This window comes from Sphaerodactylus townsendi, linkage group LG03 (genome assembly GCF_021028975.2).
Source record: "Sphaerodactylus townsendi isolate TG3544 linkage group LG03, MPM_Stown_v2.3, whole genome shotgun sequence".
Taxonomy (NCBI): domain Eukaryota; kingdom Metazoa; phylum Chordata; class Lepidosauria; order Squamata; family Sphaerodactylidae; genus Sphaerodactylus; species Sphaerodactylus townsendi.
The window spans coordinates 128990388-129015737 of record NC_059427.1 but is presented as its reverse complement, the minus strand read 5'-3'; the positions used below and the strand labels follow the sequence as shown (position 1 = coordinate 129015737).

Below are 25350 nucleotides of genomic sequence, written 5' to 3'. Positions count from 1 at the left end.
TGAGAAAACCCCAGGTGATGCATAACACGTGATGCTGTGGGGAAGCAGGAAAAATCCCACTTCCCATCACCATCAAAGATGGGACAATTAACCTGTGTGTGAAATGGTCTCTATATTCAAGGCTTGAAGAAAGGATTTGCAAAGCAAGAATGCTGACTTTCCACTCTGCCTTTAGCACTATCAAGTGAAGGCGCCTTCTGATGTTGGTATCCTGGGAGTCTCCCACCAAACACCAGTGTTGGGTAGGTTCAAAAGGAACATCTGACCTGTAGTTGCTCTTTAGCAAAATGTTTCCCTTCTCTTCAGCAGTTGCAAGAACAAGACAGGAGAAACAGCTTCTGAAAGGAAAATATTTATTCTTGAAGACACACACTTTCTGCCCCCAACCCATGTAGCAGGCTGAGTGAGACTCAAGAGTGTCTTTAAAGGGACCAGGAACAAACCTGATAAAACTGGATCAAGCTTGTAGAAGACAAGAGCAGCCAGGTCATTCATCCATTTTTTTTCTCTTGAATCTGGTCCAGAGTTCTATGTAGTAGGAATCAATTCCTTTCAAACTAAGTTAACTCTTTTCTCACCCTTTACCCTTTTTTTTTAGGATAAACTAAACCAGTGTTTCTCACCTATAACCGGATAAAACAATTTCACGTTTAACAAAAGAAGAATTTCCTAATAATCTTGCAATGACTGCAAAACGCCTCATAGAACACTGAAGCGAAATAAAGGCAGTGTAAGAAATCGTGCTCGTTCTTGTGCCTCAGACCTTCTCTACAGAAAACAATTATAGTGCAATCCTCAGGGTGGGCTTGCTGTTTCAATGCGGAACACACAAAAAGCTGCTTTCTGCACAGTTCGTTCTCTGGAAATAATTCTTCAGAATGCAATTTATTCTTCCCAAAATGACAGCTACTAAAGGCAGGCTGGGAGAAAAAAAACCCGTACTACCCATTTGTCCACAACAGGTCAAATTGGCCAGAAACTGGGCTGACACTCATTCGAAAAGGAACCATTTCAAGCAGATAGCTACAGTGGTTGCCAGTAGATATTCGTGCACACAAAAAGTTCTGTGTTTTCTGTGATGCTGGAACCGTTACCTCAGACTGGCTTCCTTAGTTTCTTGAAAGCAAGATGGCTCTGGGCTGACTGCTTACGTTTCTTTAGGTCCCGGTAGGCTTGGACAACCCTGTCTCTCTCCTCCTGCACAATTCTCTGGCGAGCGAGAGATGCATGGACGACTTTATGAGCAGATGTTGATGTACCAGAGCCCAAGAGAGGCATTAACAGAAGCTGCTTCTGGCCAAGCTGGAACATGAAAGAGATTGCTTGAAGCTGGAGTGATGGGAAGTGGAAAAGGCAGTGACTAAACGCAGAGCGTGAGCTCGCTTCAGGTGTCCAATACTCCCCACCACCACATCTAGGTACAATTCACTTGGCATATTAGGGTTAATACTGCTTACCAATCTCCCTAAAATGCCACAGCTGACTTATGATGACCTGGTAGGGTTTTCAAGGCACGAGACATTCAAAGGTGGTTTACTACTGCCTCTGAGTAGAAACCCTGGACTTCCTTGGTGGCCTCCCATCTGAATACTAGCCAGGGCAGACCTTGCTTAGCTTCCAAGATCTGACTAGATCAGACTAGTCTGGGCTATCCAGATTAAATTTAAATCTTCTGGTCTGGACAACTGGGACAAGTCACTGGCAAAGCTAGGAGAGAGACATAAATTCTCATGCAGCAAAACGAATTACCTTCTCTTTGGCGACAGCCTTTCTGGGCTTTGCTGTAAGTGTCGGGGGCTGCAGAGCAACTTCTCCAAACTCTATTGAGTCTGAAAGCCATAGAAAGTGAGTTAAAACTACAGATAAAGCTGTTTATAGGGAGGGTTCCAAAATACATGTAACCTTCTTCTTTTATCTGTCTACAATCCAACAGAACCCTGTATATAATCCAACAGGGCCTCTTTTTATCACTTGATAAGGCCACGAGGCATGGGATGAATGTGTTTCCATCCTGGATGCGAACCACACTTCTAGGTGGGAAGGGAAGGAGGGCAGGGTTCTAAAACAAATCCACCCTTTGCACATCACGTTAAGATGCTGTGACAAATGCAGCTGCTAAACCCCAGTCCAAATGCCCCAGCACAGAACTCAGAGCAATTCAAGTACACAGCATTTTTCTTTACCTTTTAACACCATAGTATTCACTTTTGAAAAAGCTGAAGCCACAACTCACCTTCCTCCATTGGACAGGTACAAGTCAAGATTTGCAGGAGGGCTACAATAAAGTGACTGCATTCCATTTTTCTAATCCTACGTGAGATAAATGATGTGCAAAAAGCACCTCCTTGTTTCTACGCAAAAGAACACGGTCTCAAAAGGAGCTGCCCTTTCTCGTTAAGCAGAAGGGAATCTAAAGACACTAAGGCCCCTTCCGCACACGCAGAATAATGCATTTTCAAACTTTCACAACTGTTTGCAAGTGGATTTTGCTATTCCGCACAGCTTCAAAGAGCACTGAAAGACGTTTGAAAGTGCATTATTCTGCATGGGCGGAAAGGGCCTAAGAATCTACTAATCGTTTTCTAAGCACTGTCTATTGCAATCGTAAACAATTATTGAGATTCACATCAATCTCATTATCCCCAAATCACTACAGCAACAGCCTTCCCCTTGGCACAAAATCCTGATTATCCTGGTACTTTGGCTGCCCAGAATCTGAAAGAACTGTATTTGGTACTTATAAACAGCCCACAGGGGAAAAAATCTTGTAAGCAATATCTAAGATGGTTTTAAGATTTTTTTTTTTAAAGCAACATAGACATCGACATCTAAAGGCCAATGTTCCACACTGCTTAAGAACAGCAAAGGTGGCTCAGTATGTACAAATCCCAACTGCCAGGTGAAATGCCTGCTTACCACTGAGTAAGTCCTTCTCCAGCACTGCTATTTTCCTCTCTTCCTTTTGTTTTTGGATTTTATCCCGTTTCTTTTGCTGAAATCTAAAGAACAAGATGTGTTAAAAAGGAATGTGAGAAGGCCTTAGCAGATTAATGCTGCAATCCCGTTTGGGAGAAACTGCCATTGAACTGACTGAGAATTATGGCCAAGTAAACACACTGCCACAGATACAGTCAGAACAACTGATGAACCAAAAAGATGTTGTGGCACACATAAATAGAACAAACCTGGTGTCTCAGGGAAGCATGTCAGAGAGTCTAGAAACCAAGAATAGAATATCGGCAAGAAAAATACAAAATGGTAACAATTATTTGGCCTTGTGTGGATTATAAGACCTCTAACCCATTATCAATAGACAATTTGTTTCAGTGCAGTTGCAGAAGCATCTGAAAATGGCAAGAACGTCCAGCTTCACAGAAGTGAAGATATGATTCAAGGATAGGAGTATTGGTTGAGGGCCAAAAGATATTATTACCTATGAGAAACTTGTAATTACTATTTTTAAACAGACTTTATTTAGAATGAATGATTTAACAGTTTGTATGTGTTTTAAGAAGACATTTCAAGTACACAAAGATAACCTTACCTTAAAGATGGGGTTTGAAGTTATAAAGAATTAGCCAAGAATGTAGCTACCTCAAATGAAATGAGCGGACGGATAGCCTATTGCATTAGAAGAGATGATTCTAAAATCCTAAAAATATGAGAAGTTGTATTGATTGAGTACTTCTCTCAGAAGGGGCTCCTTGTTTGTGACCTGCTTACTTTTGGTAAGAAACCTTTATGGACGTATGTAAGTGTACTCCTTCAATTATCTAGGTAACATGATGGATGGTATGTTACTTTGTTCATTTAGTCTATATTAAGAACACAATAATTATACTTTAATAAAATGAGCTTAGAATGGAAACAGAGATTCCCTAACAGTATTTACTTGCTTACTACACCCAGAATGAACTTACAGCATTACTGCTGTCTACCTCTGGCTAGGAGTTAAATGATCTGATGTTGGAAAACTAACTAGATGCCTAGGGTTTCTTAAGTGTATGCTTGTACCTGAATCAGACCTGACCAGAATCATTTGGAGCAACATGTACATGACTGCAAGTATGAATTCCAGACAGGTAGAAAAAGTTTAATTGCCATCAACATGTCAATGCATCACTTATTTTGTCCAATGGAAAACTCACAAGAGCAAATACATAATACATAAAGATTCTCATAGTTAAGGCCTTTTCTTTGCTTGTTAGTGCTTGCTAAACTTAGTGAATCTATAAGTTCAAAGCCACAAAGATTAGGAAAAAAGTTATGTTTATTCTTTCAAAGAAAAGATGCATAAACTTTAATAAACAATTCACAATCTAACAAAGTCATTAAAACAAATAGAAACAAATTATGTTAGAATAAAACAAAGGACAAAACATATTTCAATAAAGTCTTCATCAGGGGACAATTAATCACAAAAGCTACTGCAAAACAAATGTTAAAAGCATTTGTTTTTCCTCTACTACTGGGTCAAAGGAACTGTCCAGACAAAGCTTTGGGTTCAATAATAATGTTCTCACTATTATTGTCTTTATTATTATTGTATTATAAGTCCGCTGCTGTAAATTAACAAACTTACTCTTTTTTCTTTTGGGACTTTTCTTGGATTGGCTCTTCTTTCTCAGGCTCGCGTTGCAGCTGATTTTGAGTAAGGAACAGCACACGTTCAGTTTCTTGGTTCATACGCCTCATGTAGGAAGATTCTGATTCCCCCTTGCACCTCCTGAATCTTGGCACAGGTATGTCACCCTCTGAGCTAGGCTTCTGTTTGGTTCCTGAGACAAGCACGCAACACTAAAATTACATTGTGCACAATAACATTTAGACAGGAGACTCATCGTCCTCTCTCCCAGTGTAACTCTGTTTAGGATTACACTATGAGAAGTGCACAGTTGCAAGAATGTAGTCAAACATACGAACATGCTTACTAGGAATACCCATACACTTGAAATCATCCTGGAAAAAAACAAGGTCAATTCTATTCCTTCCAAAACACATACCATATATACTCGTGTATAAGTCGACCTGCATATAAGTCGAGGCACCTAATTTTACCACAAAAAACTGGGAAAACTAATTTGACTACTTTATATAAATTAGAGATTGGGAGAATGCAGCATCAATTGAGGCATCCAGTAGGTTAAATGTTTTTGAATATTTATTTCAAAAGAAGAACAGTAAACTGGCTCTGTAAATTGGAAAAAGAGGGTCAACAAGAACAATATCATTATCAACAATAGCTTTAAAAGTGCAGGCACCTTAGCTCAACCAGCAACCAAGCTAAAACACAAGAGTTAAAATCCTTCAAAACTGGACTCCTCATCATCATCTGTATGTCCAAATGTAACCCAATTTAGATTTTAAGAGGGATATTATCAAGAATGAAAAAATCTACTTCATTAGCTTCCATTGTAAACAATGGGGGGATGAGGCATCCCTTTGAGGGTCAATAATAACTTTGGATCCCCTGACCCCAAACTTCCAACAAACCTGGCTGGTATCATACTTGAGACTCTCCTCTTGATGAGAGCCAATGAGTTTGGTGAAGTTTGGTTCAGAAAGGAATCCCGAAGTTATGGACCCTCAAAAGGAAATAGCCCCATCTACTAATAATAGCCCCAGTAGAAACAATGGGGAATGGGGCATCTCGTTAGAGATCCCATAACTTTGGGACCCCCTGAACCAAACTTTACCAAACTTGGCTGTTATCATCAGGAGAGTCTTCCACAGGGTACTCTGAAATTTTTAATTGCCTCTAGCATAAAACTTCGCCCCTGCCAGCCAGCAAAGTAAAACACACAAAAATTTTAATGACCTCAAGATATAAATTTGAGGGGAGCTTTTTCAGCATTAAAAATGTGCTGAAAAATTCGACTTATACATGAGTATATACGGTAACTGGAATTTAGACAACTAATGTAACAGATGTATGTCTACATAAATAAATGGAATTAAGTTAAAAAGGCAATGAGTAACATACCAGAAACAATACTATACACCGCCTCATACCTGCTTTCTTTTTCTTCCTTTTCTTGGGGTTCTTCATTTCCTCACGGCTCTTCATGATCTCCCGCAGACGATAGGGAATTTCTTGCTCATTCAGACATTTGGGTTTTGAGTTGATTTTCTTCTTCTTTTGGCTAATAAAGAGAGGTAGACAGACAAACAGAGATCTTGGCAAAAACTCTACAGAACTGTCTCCTAATATCTTTTCTGGTACAGTATTATAAACATGCCCTGAGCCCATACTACACAAAGGACCAGCTGCACAATACAAGTTACCTTCATGATTTCCCAGCTTGCTCCACACTAGAATTCTAAGGTTTAAAACCATACATATGAGACATTTGCCAAGAAAAAACACCCATGGTTATTCTTAATCATTTATGCAGGTATTCCCATGTATGACAGAGTGCACTGTAGGGAATCTTGGGCTCAGCGACAGTTGCAGACACTGTGCTATCCAATACACCACTACTGGTAGGATAACACAAATAAGTCTCTGCAGTTCTTGTCCATAGACTTCCCACACCACCAAAACAAATGTAGGTCATGAACTTTTATAGCAGTAAGCCTTCTATCTTAGGAGCAACAGATGATAGAAAATGCAATTGACTTTCTTAAAGACAAAACATAGCACTCCTGTCTACACGGAAAGGGATAAATTAAGTATTTTGTTTTTTAGTGCCATTTACTTCACACAGTTCATTGCATGTACATTTGTCAATTTGAAATGCATTTCTTCACAGTTCCTGAACACCCAGAATCTGCATGACAAACAAAAATTCAGAAGGTGAAGCTTTTCCCAGCATGAAGGGGTAATAACAGAGAAAACTGCAAGTGTTCAATTTCTACGTGATTTGGCGGAAGGGTAGGGGGAGTGGGTCACAACTATTTACAGTATAGGATGGTGCATTAATCTTATACTTTTAATCATTGCAAGGATACTTTAAGTAAAACCTGACAAAGATCCCTTATCATAGCTGGATCAAAGGGGTGGGGTAATAATGCATGAAATAAGAGTTAGAATTTGCCTAAGAATATAAGAGCAGCACTGCTGGATCAGACCAGTGGTTTATCAAGCCCAGAGTCCCATGCAGCCAACTACTATAAGCAAACCTCCCCAATATTTCTCCTAACTGTTGCCATGTAGAGGCAAACTATTCAGAGGCATACTATTTTTAGCTAGAAGTTCATTCAGCCATACTGCCTAATACATTATTCAAAGAATCCATCACAGCCAATGTGAAGTTTAATGAGTTAACTTTGTAGTGCGAAAAAAGTGTTTGGTTGTGCTGGTTTTACAGTGCCTCATCCTCATGGGATGCTCCCGAGTTCTTAATAGGAAAAGAGATGAACGATTCAAAGGAGTGGCAGTGGCACAGTAATGCAAATTGTGACCTAAGTAGTACTAGGGGAAATTCACATATACCAGGCTGCACCTTAAATTTAGTGGGTGAATATAGGCAATGATTACTCCTCTCCGCCTCGTACAAGGATGATTGTAACAATGATCACCTTTACAAGGTTGCTGTAAGATCACTCGGTCCTTATAACAACCCTGCATCGTATGCTAATTACACGATAATAAAGAGATGCTTGCGAAATTCTCCAAACACGTAAACTTAAACTTTGTGAATGCCTTATTATTACTATTATTAACGCTGTAGTTACTGACCTATTACTATCCATTATTCCATTCCTCGCGAAGGAAGAAGCTACACCTCCAGTCCCAGAAAAAGACTTCACCTTTTGCTTCCCCATGTTGCTTCCTTAGACGGGAACTATCCACGTGTGCCTACCCTATACTTCCCGACTACCTTGAAGCGCGGCTCCTATTGGTTCACGTTCTTTTGTGCCCGCCTATACGATCCGTCCCTTAGTTTGCATTGGGCGTCTCGTCAAAGACTGACCAGGAACCTCGCTTCCATTGGCTCACTTGCTGGTCCTCGGCCTATTGGATTATGGCAGTAGGAGCGGCTTCGACCATTGGACGAGAGAAGTATCAATTCCGGTATAAGGGCGGGGTGTATAATAGTTGTCAAGCCACTTCGGCGTCGGCTATGTTGTTGTTGTGTGCCGTACGGCGCAGTCGAGGGCTATGGGAGCCTGTAATTGCCGGGCATGGAAAGGTGAGGGGAGGGGGTTGCAGGAAACCGGGGTGGGGGGTGGGGGGGAGACCGAGGAGGTTCCGGGCCAGAGGTCAACAAAAGGTAGCTAACGAGTTTTTCCAGCCTAATGGCAGCTGTGTTTACCTGGAACGCATTTCTTGGTCCACACGTGCAGGGGACTGTTAGAGGTCAACTTTTGGGGTTCTCCCCCATATTATGTTTGAAATCTGTTTTGCTCTTGTTACTACCTGATCCATTAATATTGCAACAGTTTTCCTCTACAGGCTACAGAAAGATTTGGGGCTTTTTTTTTTTTTGTCATGCCTTAAGCATCCTCCCCCTGCAGCTTAACATTCACCTTGTTGAAAAGTCCCTGGGAATTTCAAACCTTGCCCTTAGTACATTGAGATAGCTTAATAACTGATTACACTGCTGGTAGTTTTGGATTTTTCCTATTTTCTGTGTTTCATAAAGCAACCTGCCATTACAAAGCAAGCATAACATGTATCAAGGTTAACATATTTCTTCTTGCACTCCTGGTTTTCTGTTTGTGGTTATGAGGACTGAAATGTCATGAGTGCAGTCTGAAGCAAGGCAGACCATTTTAATCTCCGATGGTTCCCAGGCTTATTAGAATCAAAATCCATTTACTGAGCCATTTGGTGAAATCCTGATTGTTGCCTTTTTGTGTGTAAGAGTGATAATAATTAGATATAGTGTATAGAAAGGGAAAAGGAAAAAAGGTTTGATGTGATTTTTAAAACACTTGTAACTTGAAGTGGAATTTCTGAATTTATAATTATCAAGTTTGGTAGAATAGTACTCCAGGACCAATATGGCATGCCAAATCCTGGGCTGAGTTTATTGGAAAGAGGAGGGGCGGGGGGAATATAGGAAGAGATGATCAGTTCTGGTTTAATTATATCTTTTTATTCCTGTTAGGAGTGCATGTATCTGGTCAGACATATCCAGGAGTTCAGTATCTCAAGGCCCTGGCTCCTTCACAGATCCTATCATAAGTGTATGATCAATATGTGGAGGCTCCCTACAGTGTTGACAGACTGTGAAAAACATCATGTACATGCCCATGGAACTGGTTCTCAAAATGCTGCCCCTCTAAACAGCAAGGAGTCTAACTCTGAGGAGTCAGCAGGGTCTTCAAAGGAGGAAGAACCACTTTTTGCCACACCCCCAACACTGCTGCCTCCCACTAACTGTTGCATGAGTGGATGCCCCAACTGTGTGTGGATTGCATATACAGAAGAGCTGCTGAAATATTACCAGGATGGTGGAGAACAGGCACTAGCAGCTGTGGAGAAGCATATACAGGATGAGAACATAAAGATGCTTTTAAAAATGGAAATAAAATTCCGCATGAAGAAAAACTGAAATTCTTTAGCTGGTGAAGCTACCTGTGAGAACCAGGGTCCCAAGACATATCAAATTTTGAAGACATCCTAAGTATTTATAGTCCTTTCTGAATAAGGCCACTTAAGACTAATTTTATTATGTGGGTCCTAGGTTCTTAAGCCCAATATTCCTGTTAAGTTTTTGTGCTTGAAATGGTGTGATTCTTGCATTACATTACTTTATGGAATTATGTACAGTATTCTGGCACTCATGTATGTTTCACTTGAGGCTAAGCTAGACAATATTGATCTTAGTTATGGCATGCTTAAACTGAACCTAGCTGCCCTACGAAGACAATACTGTCAGACTTTCCAGTGAAGATCAGTCACACCTTCTCTATATTGCCCTGCAACACTAAAGTGTTCTTAAAGTATCAAGCAACCTACTTTCCCTGCACTATATATTTACATAGTTACTTTCTTGCTTTATCTTCTTTGACTCAAGGCAGCACTAGGCATTAAGATTCTGGTCCAATAGTTGTGTGGTGTTATCGAATGTTCAGTATTATGAACAACTTGCAGGGGAGGGGAATCCCTGTCCTCCGCTCCTCTGCCCACTTGCTTGCTTGGTTTCCCCGTTTGCATCCTGCTGTCTCTGTTTCCATTCTCCCTCTTTCCTATTTCCCTTCCCCACTGAATCAGCATCCATTTCCTACCTTCCCTTTTTTGCACTACTACTTCCCCCTTTCTTGATCCCTTCTGTTTCAACTGTTGTTTCTATTTGCCACCATGTATTGCCAAACAGGGCAATATGTTAGCCTAAACTAAATGGTGTGGCTAAAGGTATTTTGATCCCAAGTGCAATTTTGAACATCTGCAGCAGCTCCAAATGCTGCCCATACTCATTTTTTCCCTACAATGTCAGACTGTGCCCAAGCATCTCATATTGCTTTTTTGGATTTAAAAAAAACCTCCTTAATTTTTGTTTACATTTTTATATTTTTCTGCACATCTGGGTTTTGTTTTGCTTAGTAGTAAACATATACCAAGGCCTGGGTTCTTAGTGAGTCTGTCCATAGCTAATATTTAATAAAACACACACAAGTAATATTTTAAGGCTGCAATGCCTATACCTATTTACTTGTGAATAAATTCCATAGAACTCAATGGGATTAGCTTCAGAGTGAAGAAGCAGAGAACAGTGCTGTAGCAGGCCAGGTGAGTTGTTCATTTCACCGATTATCTTGTCTCTTGAAGCGCAGAAGAATCACTTTCTGCCGTGAACCCTTGACCTCCTCTGTTATACCATGGCCATTTATGCATGCACTACTTACCCTGCAGCATTTGCTTTGCAGTTGGGTTTTCCTGTATGTTTTTGTTTACACATGGAGTTTCCTCTTGTGAAATGTCCTTAGCCAAGCCACCAGTTTGCCTACTCACTTAAGCACTTTGTTCTTTTCATGCAACGCCTCCGTTTGGGAGCACTTGTTTCGCCACCTTTTCCCTCTTCCACCTTTTCCCCTTCCTTTACCAATTTCATGTTAATTTCACAGAGTCTATTGCTCCAGTGATAGATCTTCAGCATTTAATTCTTTTTAAAAAACCTTTTTGAAATGGTGGACCTGGGAAACTGCTGTTGTGGGAGCAGGGTAAGGTGGAGAGGAACAAGAAAACCCAAAGAAAGCTTAACACACAATGATCTCCTTTGCTTTCCCTGCAAAGGGAGACAAAAAGTTGCACTTTACAGCTTTTGGAAACTGTGGGGATGTTCTAATGTGAGAGTGTGGTGAGTTCTAAAGAGGGAAAAATATGTGTAGAACTGAGAATCAACCCAAAGGGAATTTACGATCAATGCGAAGGAGACCACAAATATGTAAATGGCCCATGATTCATATGCATACCTAGTACATGAAATCTTGTCATCTGAATGTCTACGCTAGTACACATTGGCAGTTCTGTTCTCCATAAATTTTCATATAGTGGCTTAAAGTATGTAGTATTTTTGCAGCGTAACATGAGCAAAAAAAGCAGGTCCTTGCCATGAGAAGTTTACAAATTAAGTCCACCTATTTTTGAATCCATGTATTGTGTTTTTCAACCTGAATATTGTTGAAATAAAACAGATAACTTATTTAGAACACTCTATCCATGTTTTTCAAAACAATTTAGTGTTTTTACTGTGTTAGGGGAAAGTTAGAGAAGGGAGAAAAAATATCAGGGCATTTTGAGAGTGGCTTGGTTTTCTTTGATGAGAAATTCTGTTTACATTTAGTGGTTATACTTAGAACAACAAAGTGGAAAACAGAATCTTGATTGTAAGAGTGTATGTGTGTATACAGACTTACACACATATTGTGAATTTTGAGTATTTAAAACACTTCACAAATGTTCATTCATTAATCCTTATAACAACCCCTCAAGGTAAGTCACGCATGAGCCACGGACAGCAATAATGTCCATTATTCCCTAAGGGAAAAGATAAATGGGCTATTCTTGGTAGACGATGTTGAGGTGAGAGAAAAACAATATTGTGTGCATGATTTCATGTCTACTTCAACTGTGTATTCAGTTGCAATTCCTTTGGTTTTTTTCCCGCAGAAATGGAGGGCTTCCACTATAGTTAGAAAGATCCAGTATGCGAAGCACATGTCCCACGTGGCAGGGACATTTCCCCAAAGTCATACATGACCTTAAAGAGTAACATCAGCACTTTGAAGTTGCCCTAGAACAGGGGTGGCCAACCTATGGTGCTCCAGATGTTCATGGACTACAATTCCCATCAGCCGCTGCCAGCATTACACCTAAGTCCCTTGGTGCTGCTAGCCTAAAAATTGCGCCCCATGCAGGCCAAAAACGGAAAAAACACTGAAAATAGAAAAAAACCAAGAAACGAACCTGCACTTTTGGCGCCCACCATAAGGCTCTGCCCACTTTGCCCAATGGGAGTTACGCCACTGAAATGCACAGATTGCCAATGCCTCCTTTGATTCTTATTCTTGGCCTGTGGTAACAATTGACTAATACAGGATACCAAAGTGATAGGCATTTCCTGAATATGTAATACCCTCCCCACCAAATCAAGAAACTGAATATGTGATCCCCCCCCCCGCCCACAAATCAAGAAACTCTCCCACTCTATTAGTGAGATTCTTCTGGTTAATTTAATGTGCTCAGTTATTCTTTACACTTTGCCACTTGCCCCTCTGATTGCAGTACAAAGGTTTTCCTGCACAATTTGAATAAAAAATAAAAAAATGGGAAAGATTAGAAGATACAGTCTTTTGGGTTGCAGTTCCCCTGGAAACACACAATGGTGTGGTGCCCAATATTTCTTAACCAAATATCAAGCCAACAGAAGAGAGTTTTAAGTAACTTTATTTGCAAAGAAAGGGGAGCCGTCCCCACAAGGGCAGACTCTGCCAAAAGCATATCCACAGCATGTTTATTCCCTTCTTCCAAATTCGCCACCTCCTCTCTGTTCCCCCATTGGCTAAGGGTACTTAAAGTCACAACTTTCCAGTCCTGCTATTTACATGTTACTCCTTAATATGTGGCCCCCTCTCATATTCTTTTTGTATGTTCATTATAATACAGTTTGTCGTCAGAGCAGGAGAAGCTAATATGCATTAGCCTATTAAGCATGCTCAATACATACAATCTGATACAAGCCTTGCCCTTCATCCTAGTCATCCAGCTGTATTATCTTTGTCCTGCCACAAGCATCCCTCCCCTTATGACTCATCTCCTCATTCCTAGTAGAAAACACATTTTTCATTTATCACAACAGCTGTTTTTATTCCAAGCAAGTTGTAGATACTGTCAACTACATGGCAACAATGCCTTACAAATAGGAGATAAATTTAGAACAGGAAGCCAATCTATTGACTGGTATGATAAGAATATAAAGCTGAAAAGGTGAAGAGAGCAGAATTCATTCCTATATAATGCATCATTAATAAAAAGCAAAACCCTGTAATAGGGTTAAAAAAACAAAACAAAATCAGGGGCTAGGAATGGATCCAATCTGTTTCTCTGAGCCCCAGCAGGGAACTTCTCATCCCCAAAGGGCTTAGCTTCCATTAGTTAAAGACCAACACTCAGCTACAATAATTCAGTCAGAGGAGAATAAGCACAAGTCAATGGTGAAGCATTTGTTTACTCTGGATGGAGCCCTTCAGTGTTTGCCCTACACTAGTCTCTACTCCCTTTTTACTAGGTCCAAGTACCCTGTGTTCTTGCCAGAATCCACATGATGCCATGGTCTCAGTTTGTTCTGCCACATTCTGGCTTACTTGTTCTCTAAAACTTGTTCTCTAAAGTGTGTTCATAGTATATTACAAGGGGTGTTTGGTGCTTCCTTTTAGAGCGTTTGTGTGCTTGTCCTCACGGAAATGAGAAGCAAGGTGTTTTAAAGCTTGCAGTCTACCAAGAATGAATGGTTTGATTTAAGCATTCCCTTTTTCCTATGAGCCTCTCCTTGGCTTCTTGCTCCTTTACTGCAACACAAGAGTGCTTCATAGAGCATGATGGCATCTTGTTGCTACAGAACTTACATTTTAAATGCAAAATGCTGTAAAAGGATATATCTGAAGTTGTGTCTTTAAAACTCTAAGAACATTTGCTGTACCAAGTGAGATGTACCCAAAATATTTGGGAAAGGGAAGCTTTGAGATTGTGATGAATGAATGCTGTTTATCAGGTTACAATGACATGCAAATCGCACTCGAGTTAAGATAATCAGATGCTATCTATGTATAACAGGCATTTTTTTTACAAAACAGGCAATGTCACAAGCAGTTAACTAATAAAAGATAACTGTGAGTCTATTTTGTTTTATTGCCCTCAGAAGGTCATGAGTAAAATTGCCTTTATCTGTGCTGACAGGAGGCCAAATATGTTCTGTCCATGAAGCTCTAATACAGAGTCCTAGCAACTGTAATGTCCGCCAGGAGCTTAGTGGCTAGTAATAAGCTTCCTACTTCAATCACAATGAGAAACACAAAATAGGAGCTGATTGCTCCAGCATGATTATCAAGCCATCTGCTCAGCTGGGGAACACAACCTCCAAGATATATGATGCTCTGAGCCACAAACTCCTCCAGGCCCAGGGTACCAAAGCCACACTGGGAATTTAGGATGGTGCCATTTTCCAGGGGATCCAGGCAGCAGGAAGATGGAACGCCACAGGCTTGTACACCTGGAGAGCTGCAGTTAAAATACCTGTAAGTTAACAAACAGGAAATGTCACTCTACTTGCCAGTCCAACATGGAGTGGTACTATCCCACTGCCAAGGTTCTCATAATATCCACTTGCTTTTCTGCACCTATGTATAGAAGACAGCCAGACAAAGATAGATACCATGTCATCTGGCCTCCCGTGGGCACAAGGGGGGGAGGGGGGTAGCCAGACACCATCCACATTTTTAAATGGATTCTGTTTTTATGTAATTAGTATTTAAAGTGCAGAAATTTTTAATCGTATGTTTTTAACCTTGTTGTGAACCGCCCTGAGCCTCTCCAAAGGGGAGAGCGGTATATAAAATTAACAATTTTTTAAAAAGTAGTTAAGAGCAGGATGAAGGCCAATGGAGTCTGTGAAGAGAAAACCCCACATCCAGCACCTGGGCTTGCATGCAATTAAGACTATAATCTATTCTTCACTGGGTCTATATGGGATGGATAGCATGGCTCACTTAGAGAATACTTTTTAGTATTTCGTATTTAGTAAGCCTGCAGCAAGTCCTGAACCTGGAGCTTAGTGCATGAAGTTTCTGTTTGTGTACACCCACATTCAGTTCTAGCCAAAAGAGGAACTACAGGGAAACTACTACTGGTAGCCAAACAACAGGCCAAGGCAGGTAATGTAGTATTCTGTGACTTCTATAAAAGCTTCCAGGTCAAGCTTGCTTGCTGTTCAGAACAACAAGGAGTTCTTCCTCCTGTCCTGACAGACCCAATGACTAGGGTTGTCAACCTCCAGGTAATGGCTGGAGATCTCCCACTATTACAGCTGATCTCCAGGCTATAGAGATCAGTTCATCTGGAGAAGGTGGCCACTTTGGAAGGTGGACTTTATAGCATTACACCCCATTGAAGACCCTCCCATCATCAAACCTGGCCCTCCTCAGGCTCCACCACCAAACTCTCCAGGTATGTCCCAATCTGGAGCTGGCAACCCTACCAGTGATCTTGAAGGTAGGCTGTGGGCTTGGCTAGACTGGGGAAAATCGAGTCCCCGCTGTAGTAATGCACTGCTGACCCAGCAGCACACCGTGAGTAGAAGCGTTGGGGCGCCAAGCGGACCCTCGCAAGCCTTCACAATGCTTTAATTCCGCACCCCTCTCCTCATCATCCTATGGCGAGTCGCGGGTGGTGAACTGCCTGGCTCCAATCACCGGGCGCAGGGACAGTAGAGTGCCCCAGGTGAGGATTAGGCTCCAGACGCCATGCAGCTCCTCTCCGCTGCGTAGCCAGGTGGGCTTCATGCATCACATGATGATCTCCGACCTCCCGCCCTCCCGGCGCTCTCCCGGAACTCCCCCCGTTCCTCCCTCCTAGCCTCGATAGAATAACAATAAAGGTGCCAGGGAACCAGCACGCGGGGGGCTTCGCTTTAGGAACCGCCCCGGACCTCCGGGCTCCCGGCTGCTGGCGCATCTCCACCAGATGTTATCTCAGCGTCTCGTCTCGTTCTTCACGGGTGACCACGTGGAGTCGACCCTACAAGCCCCTGGTGCCAAAACCGGGGAATCACGAACCTCCACCCCCTGCTCGTCACACGCCTGGGGAAGGGCGGCGATACAGGTCCGCTGGTCGGGCGCATCCAGGGACCACGTTTGTTGCATCGCCTTGTCCTCTGAATCGGGCGCAGATCCAGAAGAACCGCGCGTCCTAGGACACTCTCACCGTCAGTCCGGTCGAACGCCGGTGAGTATGGGGACTTGCAAAAGCAGGGCTTATGACAAGCACGCGTTAGCCGAACTGAAAGCTGTTAGCGAAATGCGGCAGGAGTCCCCGTAGTTAGAGAAGGGAGCTGCATGGGAGGTGGTTGAGGAGATTGAAGCTCAGTGTCCATGGTACCCAGAGGGGGGGGACGGTGAATCTTAAGGACTGGGAAAACTCCGAGGCGACTCTTCGCTGGGAGCCTGTAGCGCTCCGTCTGATACGGCTGCTACTGGCGTGGAGAATGTTTGTCAGCCATCAGCCTGCAAGACTCTATGGCTCCCTTTGCTGTAGGCCGCCCTCCTTCGATCTTTCACCTTCCAATTTCAACCTCGAGATTTTTCTCTATCCACTAAATTGGGCGCCTGTCCTCCTTCACCGCCCCCCTTGCTCCTTCACCCATTTCAAACTCTCCAGCGGCTCAACGCCCCTCCCTGTCTCCGCCTTCATTTTCCTCGAAGCCACTGCATCCTCCTCCGGCTTCAAGCATATAATGCGTAATGGCCTTGGAGTTTCAAAAAACTCCTCACGCCAGAGAACGTATGTAGCCACGCGATCTGCAGAAGAAAGAAAACCCTGACGGAGGAAGGCGATACCGAGATTCTTGCATTGTGTTCCCGTCCATTTCCACAGATACTGAGGGGAGGGTGGCGTATCATTCAGGCGGAGTTGTGGTACCGCCCTTTAAACTATAACATCACTCACTGGAGCTCCGCCAAGAAAGCTGATGCGAGAGGCAGTAAAGGAATCACTAGCTCCACGTGATTGAGGAGAGGGGCATGCTGGAGAGCAATCGGCGAGGAATCACCTAATAATAGTTCGGGCTGACTGGAGAAACCACCTTTCGTGACATGCTCCTGAGCCCAGCACAATTTGTGATCTGGGAAGCGAGTTCCGCCAGCAATGCATCAGCGCAGGAGCCGCCTCGGCGGCGCTCTACACAGCAGCTCAGCTTTACACGGTTTTGATGCTTTTAAGCCGCCCAACCCCAACGATCAGATTTGTTCCTGCCTGAGGCCACTTATACGGTGCGCCTCTGGAGGTGCGCTCTCTTATAAGGCATTTTATCCAAAGTCCCCAATGCCGGCCCAGCCAGCCCAGAGTTTCTCCTCCATCCGGCAAAACCCTCAAGGAGCCCTATGCGGAGTTTTGTGAACTAGCGAAACCAGGAAGCAGCTCAGAGAGGCAGGTAGGATGGCGAAGAGGCCCAAAGCGAAGCTCCTCATAAGGTCGCAGTCGCCAAGAGAATGCCTCACCGCAGTGCCGTGAACGGGCAATCCGCGGGCCTGGGCAAAAATCCTGAACTGGCGGTATGCTTAAGGCTTGCCAGGACGGTCCCGGATCCTCCGCCACCAAGCTAGGGCTCTCCTGCCGCGCTCACTCTCCACGTGGGAGGCAGCCTCCAGGGATGACTCCTCGCTTTAACTGCGGCAGACCGGACACTTCGAAGGGAGTGTAGGCAGCCAGTGGGGAGGCCTCTACAACCCCGATGGGAGGGAGGGTCCTCCCCCAGGAGGAGAAGGCCACCTAAAACCCGGTGCCGCTGTTGCCAAGAAAGGCTTCCACTGAGAGAAGCTGACTGCCCGTGGGAAACTCCCGCCTCGGGCGTCTCCCCAGCCCAGGACCAAGGAGAGAATACTAGAAGCAGACCCAAACACCAAGGCCCCCTGCCAAAACCACACCCTCTGCGTGGCATTCTGGCTGCGCATGCACTCCAGCTTCCATCTCCTTTTAAGTTCCCCACGAGGTTCTTGTCGCCCCAGCCCAGTATGATTTCCAGGCCATCCCCTCTTTACCGGGACTATTGGGCTTAGTGCTGCCAAGTTAGCCTCTGCCGCTGAACAGGGACTGTTCGCATGCGTCCCGAGTGATCGACTCCACGCACCAAGAGGACCCATCCATCTCCAAGTCTGGACAAACATCCCACAGGAGTTGCCTGCCGAGACCAGCTGGCGCTCAGTTGATTCTCTTACTTATCGCGCCATGCCGCTGCAAGCGTTTACCCAATAAGGCGCTACAAGCCCCAGCAGCAACATGAGCTTGGCCACCTTACACTCCACCGTCGCCAGCGGTGGAAGCCGTTTACTCAGGGGAGCCTTCCCGCCATACGCTGGAGTCAGCTTTCGCCATAGAAGGATGATAAGTTCAAGGAGACCTGGTGGACACCGGCGCTGATATTGCCGTCTATCAGAGCAGCGGAAAAGGGCCTTCGACCAGTGGCCCGACCGAGGCTTAACCACATCAGGGGTGGGGGGGGGATTAAGAACCCAGCGAGGCCAGAGCATCCGCCCATCCACGATTAATGCGCCCAGAGACTCGAGCGGCAGCTCACAGTCCAGCTTCCCATCATTTTAGGTATCCATGTCAATCTCTGGGAAGGGACCTCATGAGTCAGGTTAAAAGCGGCTTCTGGTCTGGGATGGGTAAAAGCCATCACAGATCATTGATCCCAATGCGTGCCTTCGAAAATTACATTTCTAATTTCGTGAAGAAAACCAGTTTCCCTCTCCTCCTCTCCCTCTCTCTTCTGTTTTTTTCACCAGTAGAGGCGGGAGGCCAATTGGCTGACTGGCCCTCCCTGGATTAAAAATCTGGGCCTCGTCCTGATACCGCAGCACTGTCAGGACAGGCCACAGTTTAAAAGGGCTGCCGCCATTATGCCTCTAATACCCAAAACCCGTTGGGTTATGGCTGCCAAGCATACAACGCTTTATCGGTATTTACCACTTGCGTTAAAGCGCCAGGCTCAGCCGGCCGACCCTTAAGGGCTGATACCGGTCTCAAGGGCAGCAATTCCCAAAGACTCAATTAGATCAAAAAATTTTAGCACCATCCAGCTTCCTCGGCAAGTAGCCACCAAGGTCACACGGTAAGTACGCTCCCTTGCAAAGAACCCCCCCTCTTTTTTCCTTTGTGGTATGCGAGGAATCTGCCTTCTAATCAGCCTCTGATTGCTTCATTCCCCGGATACACCCATCCCCTAAAGGCGCTTCCAAAGCCCCCTTTGTATTGCTGATTAAGCATGCATACCCTGTCCCCCCCAGGACCCGCTCTGTTCCCTCCCCCCCTGCGGTGCTCGGACCCTCAGCCTTGGCGCACCCTGATGGCGCCTCTGAAGTAATTCCCACCAGGGTGCAGCCTACCTCCTGCCCTCCTGTCAAACAACTAAAGAAAGAGGAGTAGGCGCCCCCAGGAGGATGCATTAAAAGCAACCTTCTGGGCTGCAAAACAAAGCCTTTATTATATTAAATTCTAAACTCAAAACTCGATCCCGGATCTCCCCGCCATCCGGCTCTAGAACCCCAGACCTGGCGGGACCCGGCCCCCCCCCATAACCTGGGAAGGGTGTGTTTCAGTCCCACTCTTCCTACAGGTCCCTGTGGACTCGGGATTAACCATGACAGGCCAACCCATGGAATGGCATGGGAAGAGACTCCAACCCCATCCGGAGATGGAACACATCTCTCTAAAGGATCCATGGCCAGTCGGTTCAGCATATGAGCGCGGTCGCCAGCGTAGGAGCCAGATGACCTGGGGAGGCGCTTTCATAGGCGACCACCAGCCAAGCCCTAGAGCTGCTGGGCGCTGCAGGAACACCCGAGAGACACCGAGAACCTCTGTGCAGCTCTCGCTGCGATCATCACCGCTCCCAACTCGGCTGACTCACCATCCTTTACCTGCTCTTGCTGCCTCCTGCCGCATGGCGATCGGCCACCTGGCCGAAGCTTTCACTCAGACCAACATCTGGGAGCAGTTTGCTGCGGCATGCCAGCGTCTTCATCTTTCTGCCTGGTTGGTACTCTAGAGTCGGAGCCTGCTGGCTTCCTGCCTGCTCCCCGTCTATAAACGTACCGGAGGAACTTCCTACGGAGTCTGGGCTAAGCCCCTTCATAGATACCTCATCCATCAGATACTCTATGACGCTACCGACTGGGGACCCGTCGTCCAAACCCTCCGGCTGAAGCTCTCTCCCTTGGCCTCACCAAGACTGTCGCTAACCACGACCTATCACTTGCGCCTCGCATCACCGGGCGCAATAGGCAAACGGGAACCGACCGGGCCCGATACGTCGGCTGCTCGGCCAATTGGAACTGCGGTACACACATGGAGGACGATTCCCCGGTGTTGGAAAACATCCTGCTCCCCAGGGGCTGGTTCTGGAACCTGCGGGGAGAGAATCGTTTAATTACATTCCGCGCCGACTCCCTGCCCGGAACTCTTTGTTGCCTCAGTCGGGCCTCACCGTAGGTTCTGCCCCAGGCTCCACCGGGGAGCTCCGAGACGCCACGGGCCGCAGCTCAGCTCTGCCTTCCTTCGACCCCTCCTGTCCCCGGAGCGGCCCAGCGGTCGCCCTCTCGAAGCGGAGTTAGGTCTCACGCGCTTCCCTGAGTGGGAGTCCCCGGTTCGCTTACTTGAATGTCACTAAGACTAATGGCCGGCTGGCCTGCGCCTAAGTCCATCAACTCTGCCTCCATCGCCTGGATGCCCTGGCCTCCGAGCAGCAGGAACTTCGTCAAAGCGACCCTAGACAACACCGTGCCGCTATTGATTAATACTTCTATTGTTATTACATCACACCAAGGTTGTAGGGAATGTGCATAATATGTGTTGTTTTAATCTTTCTGATAATTCCCGGTGGATTCATATGAGAGAATCGTGAGCTGCAAGAAGTTGTATCTAATCCTGAAGTATGGCCGTTTTACCCCATTGGTGGTCAGCCACTCTGGAACTGGCTGCCGGGGAGGATGGATTGAGTGCTGTTGTACAGCTCTGCATTGGTTTAATTGTGGTGCCTCGTTATAGGATCTTGTTTACGTTCAATGTGTGTCCTAATATTGCCTATAGCATTGTGTAAGAAGCCCTGAATTTCCCTTACTCCGCAGAACCAAGTTCTAATGTTACGCAGCAGTATTCAGTCAGCTTGACCCAGGCAGGCGGAGAGGAGACAAAGCGTCCCTTTAAATTGCCTCGCGCTTTAGCATTTCGGGTCCGCACTACAAAATGTAAAAAAAAGGAGGAGATGTAGTAATGCACTGCTGACCAAGAAGCACCGTAGTAGAAACGTTGGAACGCATAGCGGACCTCAAACGGCTTCTGAGTCGCCACCGCACTCTTACCTCATCCTCTAAGTGAGTCCACGGGTGCGTGGAACTGTTCTGCTCAAACAAATGCGGAAGCAGGGACAATGCGGAGTCTTGCCCCCAGGTGAGGATTAGAGCTCAGGCAGCTGCGGCTCCTCTCCGCCGTTAGGCAGGTGAGATCGCATCACATGATGATCTCCCGACCTCCCGCCTCCAGCTCTGCGGAACTCCTCCCTCGCCTTCCTCCCTCCCACCAGCCCGATAGAATAACAATAAAAGGTGCCAGGAACCAGCTGCGGGAGACTACAAAGCTAGGAACACGGACCTCCGAGGGCTCCAGCTGCTGGCGATCTCCACCAGATGTTATCTCCGCGTCTCGTCTCGTTCTTACGGTGACCACGTGGGTCGACTACACCCGCGAACAGTCAACTTCCATGGTTAAACATGACCATACCAGAAAATACATACACATCTGTCCAGAGGGGACATACACGTACAAGTCCTACTGTACATAAAATTTTAAGCATGGTTATTCCTACCAGTGGGGGAAAGATGAGAATACAATAATTATGAGAAATCCACTAAGACTTCTCGTAAGGGAATATGAAAATACCTCAGAGTATGCCATTATAAGGAACTGAAATTATTCAGGAGATCAGATGCTATAAATGTTTTGCTCCAGCAGTGAGACTTCTTTACAGACTTTGGCCCCAACCCAGAGAAAATGAATCATGCTCAAATGAAAGACAAATAATATGTTCCATTATTTCAATACAGAATGTCAGAGTAACTGTATCAGAGCCTCTCTTGTTATGATTTTGGTAGTTAATGAAATCAAGTAGACTTTAATACTTGAAAACACCAAGTCTAAAAACAGAGAAAGCAACATCAGCAAAGAATAGAAGTAGAGGGCCTTTATCAACTGCATCATAAGCAGCCAGGCAGATTAGAAATTCAAGGAGGCTAATAGGATTGTTTTGTAGGAAAGATTTCAATCCAGAATGGTAGGATTTTAAAAAGTACCCTCTGTAGCAATTGTATCACAGGGAATGAAGATTTATTTATACAGTGTTATCTAGATAAGTGGCATTTTATAGAATAGAATAAGAAGAAAAGAGAGAGAAGAGAGAGGTCTCTGCCATGAGGATCTTGTTTACAATCTAAATGTCAGTAGTGTGAAAGGTCAGGTGCAAGGGGCAAAGAAAACTAACAATCCTCCCCTGTGCCTATTTATTTGGAAGTCTATATATATATTGCGGCTTGCTTCCTAGTGAGAGTGGAACTATATATCACAATACATGATTTGAGTCTTCCAGCACCAGTTGTTATCAGAGAACAAGATGAGTAATGATGATTTGTAGCAGAGAAGTAGTGGGTAGAACAGACATAACAAACTCTTCCTTTATCTGCCATTTCTGACACTTTCAGCTTCTTTCCCTGCTTATTTTCTCTCAGCCAGGCTCAGAGATCAGTCACTGGTTGCTCTGTTACCTTCCCCAGGAAAGGTAGATTAGTCAGTGAATGGTAGTCAGACAACTTCTTTTTATCTAAGGAGGGTTTCTTTAGCAAAGTTCTAATACCTATAGTTAACTAAGAAATCCTAAGTCCTTGTTCAACCCTGGGGAGTGGAAATTGTGTTAAACCTCTTGATAAATTCTAATTTCAGTTTTTTAGAAGGGAGAGAAAGTTAGGCCCCTTCCGCACGGGCCGGAAGGAATTAGGTCAATAACTCCACGCTTGACCCGGCGATGCTAGGACTATCCGCATGGATGGTCCCAGGAACTGGCTGGAGACGGCGCAGAGCTGCCGTCGGGCCAGAGCTGACTCACCAGTCCAGCGGTTGACCCTCGACGCATCGCCGAGGCCAGGGACCGCCCCTTCCTCTTGTGAGCCGGCTCCGGGAATTACGCAGGGCAAAGGGCGCGGTCTCCAGGACTTCCGGCGACGTCTCGTGAGGGGCCGTTGTAGTTTCATGATGAAGTCGCCCGGGGGGGTGAGGTCATGCGAGAGGCTGCTGCTCGTTCGACACCGCGGCAAAGCGGCTCCAAGCCGGCGTTTCCAAAAAAACCATGCTGGGGAAGCTTGGTTTGGGAAACGCGGCGGCCAGCGGCACCGTCCCGGGCCTAATGTCGCGAAGATCGGCGGCCTGGGGATGGCGTTTTTGCCGTCCCCAGGCCGCCATATTCTGCCCGTGCGGAAAGGGCCTTAGTGAAGAGTTATATATTTGGTAAACTGGACAAAATATTGCTAGAGGGAAGTTTTTGTTCTGACAAAATTTCTATTAAAACAGAGCAGAAAGAACAACAAATAGGTTTGTACTCACAAATTTGCTTTCCAATCTTGGTAAGACTCCACACCACAGCACTGCAGACCTGCCTGAATTTCATTCATTATGAACTGGAGATCTGCATCATCCTGGTACCGTAGCACTGCCACCATGAGGGAATCTTTCAAGGAGGCCTTGATTTGATGTCTTAGAGAAAAGAGTATGATTGCACCCAAGACTTCCACAATCACAAATACGATGATTCCTCCATTGAAAAGTTTCAAGAGTCGAGTGTTTTCGAAAAGTGCCCCCAAACATCCCAGCAGAGAGATTGTGCTAGCTACTAGACCCGCTAATACAAAAAAGAGCATTGGGTCACTATCCAAATAGGTTATCCGCTCACTTGCCAGGGACTCCTTGTGAAAAAGACCCCAGATCCCTATTGCCAAAAAGAGCAGCCCTCCCACAAAGAAAACCATGTTCCAAAAGAAGATCAAGTATTTCACACAGCTGCTTACAGAGTCCAGAGAGTGATAAGAAGGCTGAAGAACATGCCGTGGTATCACCTTCTTCTTAGGCCAGCCAGTTTCTTCTACTCTGGTGGGATTTGGTGACAAGCTCTGTTCATTAGATGAATAAAATATATCCACTTTGTTTGTCTGATCAGCAGAGGAGAGAAGTAAAGAGTGCAAACAATCAGAGATGTGGGGACAAAGAGTATAGTAAGTATTATTTCACCCTATGCTGTACTGTTAAAAACCCTTGACACATACATAGGGCGGAGAGAGTTAGATAAGGCAAGGGAAAGATTGTTTTAAATTTCACTTTAGGGATGTTCCCCTTCTGCTGTGGCTACAATGGCAACAAAGACTTCTTTCTCCCTGACTCCATCTCATCCAAGAGGAGGCAGAAGCAAGAAGTGTACAAGTGGAAGTGACAAGAGATCTTCTAATCCATGATTTTTAAAAAAGCAACTCTCCTCATTAAAGATGACAACAACTGGCAAATGAAGGAAAACTGTCTTCGGTCTTAGTACTCTAAATGTGTGGTATGTGTAAACATGATATTGTTTCTTGCATGTGAAATGTCAGTAAAGAACCAATTCAATGACCAAATTTATAATGCCTCACCCTTTTTTTTTTAAAGAATTTTCATGATTTTCTGTCTTCACATCACTCCTAAGCATAGTACTTGGAAAAAAGCTCCAGTGAACTCAGGTTTAATTTCAAGTATAGATGTTATAAATATAGATGTTATGGAATATTCTTACTGGCCATGGTCAGTGAAGGTGGAGCAGGATAGAAAGAATCCTCTAATTCAGGACCACAACTGCTTCTACACACATGCACATAACTTTAGAAAGTTTATTCATCCTCATGCAGAGACAGATAATGAACTCCACCCCACAATAAAGCAACAGCATATCCAAAGAAGAAAGGCACAAGGTCTGAAAAGGTGAGGGCAAATCAGAAAGGCGGCACATACTGAAAATCCTGACTTTTACCTTAGGTAACAAAGTACTGGTTTCATCTCCCATCTCTCTGCCCTGGAAAGGCAGCCTTCGCAGGAGAGGCCGGAAAAACGTTATAAGTTTCATG

General features: G+C 44.8%; 3 protein-coding genes across 4 annotated transcripts; 1 reads left to right on the top strand and 2 right to left on the bottom strand.

Moving 5' to 3' along the window:
* Nucleotides 1-339: 339 nt before the first annotated feature.
* Nucleotides 340-7812, bottom strand: CCDC137 (coiled-coil domain containing 137). Its single transcript, XM_048487686.1, has 6 exons — nt 7682-7812; nt 6013-6143; nt 4583-4778; nt 2917-2999; nt 1750-1829; nt 340-1302 (listed from the first exon to the last, which is right to left on the bottom strand). The coding sequence occupies exons 1-6, from the start codon at nt 7765-7767 to the stop codon at nt 1096-1098; spliced, it is 783 nt and encodes a 260-aa protein (XP_048343643.1). The 5' UTR covers nt 7768-7812; the 3' UTR covers nt 340-1095.
* A 218-nt stretch (nt 7813-8030) lies between these two features.
* On the top strand, nt 8031-11603 carry OXLD1 (oxidoreductase like domain containing 1). The gene is made up of 2 exons (XM_048492256.1): nt 8031-8135; nt 9057-11603. The coding sequence occupies exons 1-2, from the start codon at nt 8067-8069 to the stop codon at nt 9501-9503; spliced, it is 516 nt and encodes a 171-aa protein (XP_048348213.1). The 5' UTR covers nt 8031-8066; the 3' UTR covers nt 9504-11603.
* Nucleotides 11604-13022: 1419 nt separating this feature from the next.
* TSPAN10 (tetraspanin 10) lies at nt 13023-25350 on the bottom strand. 2 transcript variants are annotated; one of them, XM_048490550.1, is made up of 3 exons: nt 25257-25350; nt 23810-24411; nt 13023-14683 (listed from the first exon to the last, which is right to left on the bottom strand). In XM_048490550.1, exons 1-3 carry the CDS (start codon nt 25347-25349, stop codon nt 14377-14379), a joined length of 1002 nt encoding a protein of 333 aa, XP_048346507.1. In that variant the 5' UTR covers nt 25350; the 3' UTR covers nt 13023-14376. The 2 variants fall into 2 exon arrangements, with proteins under 2 accessions (XP_048346507.1, XP_048346508.1); XM_048490551.1 differs by having other exon boundaries at nt 23810-24372; nt 25257-25321.